At 59.6% G+C, this 4,062-nt stretch overlaps 1 protein-coding gene across 1 annotated transcript; it reads right to left on the bottom strand.

The window, feature by feature from the left end:
* Positions 1–9: 9 nt before the first annotated feature.
* LOC103725048 (double C2-like domain-containing protein gamma) lies at positions 10–3,845 on the bottom strand. Its single transcript, XM_029558199.1, is given in 13 exon segments — positions 10–280; positions 283–324; positions 327–377; positions 449–542; positions 654–735; positions 833–990; positions 2,219–2,272; positions 2,406–2,543; positions 2,626–2,728; positions 2,896–2,963; positions 3,049–3,128; positions 3,282–3,303; positions 3,305–3,845. Coding segments are annotated over 13 exon segments (1,281 nt in total). The 5' UTR covers positions 3,662–3,845; the 3' UTR covers positions 10–248.
* Positions 3,846–4,062: the final 217 nt, after the last annotated feature.

The raw sequence follows: 4,062 nt of genomic DNA, 5'->3' as shown, positions 1-4,062 counted from the left end.
GGTCTCGGAGCAGCGGGTCTCGGAGCAGCGGGTCTCGGAGCAGCCGGCCCGCGCCGACGCAGCTAGGCGCCCGCAGCACAGCGCGCAGAAAGGCGCCGCGGCCCTCGGGACGCGCCGGGGCCTCGAGTTGTGGCCTCCGGCTGCTGTCCCGGGCGGGTTGGGGCAGCAGCGGTAGCAGCCTCGGGCGCCGGCGCGTCCCCACAGCCCGCGCCCCCTCGGCTCAGCGCGCACTGCCTACACCCGCTAGTCTAGTCGCTCAGCTGGGGAGGCACACCGTCCGGCGGTGCCACAGCTCCAATCTGCGGTCACTGCAGCCCAGGCATCGCGCCAGTGGTACAGGCGCTGCCCGCTGGCCCTGCCACTCAGCTGCACCCCACCTGCCTGGGAGATGGGTCAGTAGCTAGCAGAGGCCCTCAGGTTCCCCCCCGCACCTTGTGTGCCTGCTCACCGATGAAGTCATCAGCTGTGCCTAGGTCATAGTCCCACAGGGACACCAGCAGTGCCTTCTGGGCCAGCTCCTCCCGAAGGCCTGCATAGAATTCCTGCAGGGAAAGGCAAGCAAGAGGCAGATCCTTACAGCTCGGGAACAGCTCAGGTCCAGGTTTGTTAAATCAGGACCAGGTTTGACTGCAACCTGCCCAGCCCAGACCCACCTTATTGAACTCTGGGTTCAGGGTCTTCCTTCGAACACTGGTCTTGTATTTAGACTTCTTCCCAGAGCTTGGATGCAGGAAACTGGAGGGGGAGATGGGCCAACGGTTAGGGGTGACCTTGGAGAGCCAAGGACCCTCTCCCTCTCTCTCCTTCCTCGTCAGCCACCATTTCTACTCACGGGGGGACAAAGGGGACTGAGTAGCCGTTGGCGTCCACGGGGGCCAGGTGGGCACAGCGCAGCACACCCACCAGCAGACCACCTCTCTGGGAGCTGTAGCACAGGGACAGCAGGATGCGCCCACGCTCCTCCCCTGCCACCCCTACCTCCACTTCATCCTGAAGGGCAAGCTGTGGTCAGACTCCGTGCAGCCTGAACCCCCATCTGCAGGGTCCAGGACCCACAGGAGAGCACAAATGGCTGCAACAGAGCGAGACTTGTCAGTTTCCCCAAACGTGCCCAGACCCTGGAAGAGACCTCATAATAACCTACTCTCCAGGGCCCGGGAAGGGGAGGGGCTTGCTGCTCAGCATGTCTTTGTCATGGAGAGGAAAGGATCATGCATGGTCTCTTGAGTATCTTCAAGTGTCATGCTAGGGGATGCTTAAGTGGTCTTCAGCAAATGTCACCACCACCCTGCAGGGGCAGCCTACCCCACAGAAGTACTTCCAGGAAGCTGTTCTCCCCTCAGAGACGGGTCTCTCCAACTCTAAAACCCACCTGCATGCCTCTGCCTGGCTGACCAGGCTATCAATGTCCTTTGCCACACTTTTGGACCATGGGGCCCCCCATCTGGGAGGATGGCCGGGAAAAGTGAGCCGCCTCTGCTGTCACTGGAGTAGAAGTGACTTCAGAGATCTAAACTACCTGATCGCTGGCAGTTGTCAGCACCACAGGAGTGCTCCTCCAGCAGCCTCCCTGCGCCAGGGTGCTACTGTGCATAGCTGAGATCAAAATACCCAGAAAAGTTGTATCAAAAGTTACAACTTGGTATTCCGTGATGTGGACACCCTCAGTGGGGCCCACAGACCTGGGCTCAGCTAATCCAAAGCTGCAGCAGCTTGTCACTCCGGTAGGGTGGAGCATGCAGCAGAGGGGCAGGTGGAGGGCTGACCCCCAGCCTTGGGTGCCCTTCCCTTCTCAGCTCGCAGTTGGTCCCAGGTGGAACTGAGGAGGTGCTGAAGTCAGCACCTTTACGGCCTCCCGACAGACCTAGTGGTGTCCTCTACACTAACCCCGGAGCAAGCATCCTGAAAGCCTATCCTTTCTCCCATCTGGCCACAAATAACCACCTTTCAGCCTCTGCCTCTACATCACCAGGTCTACCCACAGAATCCCTAAGGGTCCCAGGGTCCCCACCTCCAAGCTGCCCTGGCAAGGGAGTCAGCCTTGCCCTGCCCAGCCACTGGGGTCCTGGCAGTTTCCAAGGGCTTCAAGGGTTCATAGAGTTTACAAGAGAGAGAGCCTCAAATTCCTTCAAGACCCCAGGACCAGAGCCCATGTTCAGCTCACCTACATCCCTCCAACCTGTCCCCATCCCTGCTCAGTCAAACTGTCCTTACCCACCTCCTCATATAGAGACATACCACAGGCTGTATCCAGGCTCTTGGGCCTCTTGGTCTGAAAAAGAAGAGCACCTGGGCACCTCAGTGGATGTCTCCCAGGTCCACTGCCCTCGTCACAAGACTCCTGGCCCTGCAGTCATGTCATCATCCCGCCGCCCCCCGGCCCTGGGAGCTCCACAACCACTCACCAGCCTCTGCTTCTCCAGACAGACATCAAAGCTCCTGGCTCGGTTGGGTACCAGTTTCCTCAGGGGCACCGGCAGCTCCCCCAAGGAGGGTGCCCGATGCTGGCGCCGTAGTCGTGAGTCCTCACATACACATAGCCTGATGGTCACCCAGGTCAGACCTGGTCATAGGGGCCCCATCCCCTAGCCCTGCCCCCTGGTGGCCTGAGCTGGGTCCTCTCCGTAAGGTCTTTCGTCCAGCATCCTGGCGAGTGAAGCCATGATAGGTGTGTGTCTCCTCCCAGACAGGTCCCCTTGTTCCACGAACAGTTCGAGTCTGAAGCTGGCTAGCCCGGGGACCAGGTAGGTGGGTCAGATATCCACCCTGGCCCCCCTACCTTGCCTCCTTAATTCCAGCAACTGAGATTCAGCCTTTGGGGTAGGAGTGAAGCAAGGCCACTGGGCACTTGCTGGTCCTGCCATCTAAGGGTACAATAGGAACCTGGGTTTTGACCTCACCTTGCTGGCCCCTGGCAGCAAGTTAGCTTTGACATAGGTGTCCAGAGAGCCTGAGGTGGGTGGCTGGCTTGAGGCCCTGGGAACAGACAAGGGATGTAAGGAGCCCTGTGGCTTTGTCCCTTCCCAGGAACTCTGCCTCCATTCTCACCTTAGCACGATGGGCTGTGCAATGCAGGGCACTGTTGTCCGCATCAAAGACAAGTGTGAACTCCAGGGTGCCCAGGGCAGCTAAAGTGGCAGGTGGCAGGCAGGATCAGTGCCTTCCTCTACCCACCTGTCCCCCATGGCACAAGGCCACTTGCCTGGCCCCTCTGCCGTCACTGCTAGGGACACCCCAGACCCCGTTCTGGGGAGCGTCCTCGTATCCCCTCCACCACTCACTGCTATCATCTGAGTCTCCCTCTTGGCTCTGGGTCAGGCTGCAGCTGGGGTGCAGAGCGGATGGCAGGGGCCAGTGCAGCGCTCGAGTCTGGAGCGTGCAACTCTGGCCCGAAGAATGGATAGAAATGTGGAAAGTAGTCGGAAATAAGGTGGATGGGCCGGATGGGGCCAGGGCTCACGTCGATAGCCACGTGTCCCTGCATGCTCACCGCTGCCGTGCAGGGGCTGGCCTGGTGTCTGCCATGAGGGCTCCGACATGGGGACAAGGGCTCAGAGAAATCCTTGTTGACGGGACCCCAGACACACACCTGGCCAACAAGGTAGGACAAAGAGGCATCTCCAAGGCTGCCCACGGGTCCTAGAGCAGATTGAGGGGTCATGAGGCTTAAAAGGGCAGGGCTGGGAGCCTCAAGCAGGAGTCCTTCCCCTGTTCTTACCTCTGAGAGCCTCACACAGCTTTGCTGCCACCAGTGCTGGCTGTGCCTTAGGATGACAGAGTCCAAGACTGAAGTGACCCATTTGAACAAGTGTGTGACCAACACCTCCCAAGGGCCCTTCTGTAGTGTTGGGGTGGATGGGTGGATGGGTGGATGATGGGTGGATGGGTGGATGGATGGGTGGATGGATGGATGATGGGTGGATGGATGGATGGATGGGTGGATGATGGATGGGTGGATGGGTGATGGATGGATGGGTGGGTGGGTGGATGGGTGATGGATGGATGGGTGGATGGATGGATGGATGGATGGGTGGATGGATGATGGGTGGATGGATGGTTGAT

The sequence above is a fragment of the Nannospalax galili genome, unplaced genomic scaffold, assembly GCF_000622305.1.
Source record: "Nannospalax galili isolate Female #2095 unplaced genomic scaffold, S.galili_v1.0 scaffold1328, whole genome shotgun sequence".
NCBI classification, from domain to species: Eukaryota; Metazoa; Chordata; class Mammalia; order Rodentia; family Spalacidae; genus Nannospalax; species Nannospalax galili.
Note: the sequence above shows the minus strand (reverse complement) of the source record. Positions and strands in the feature narration are given on the sequence as shown.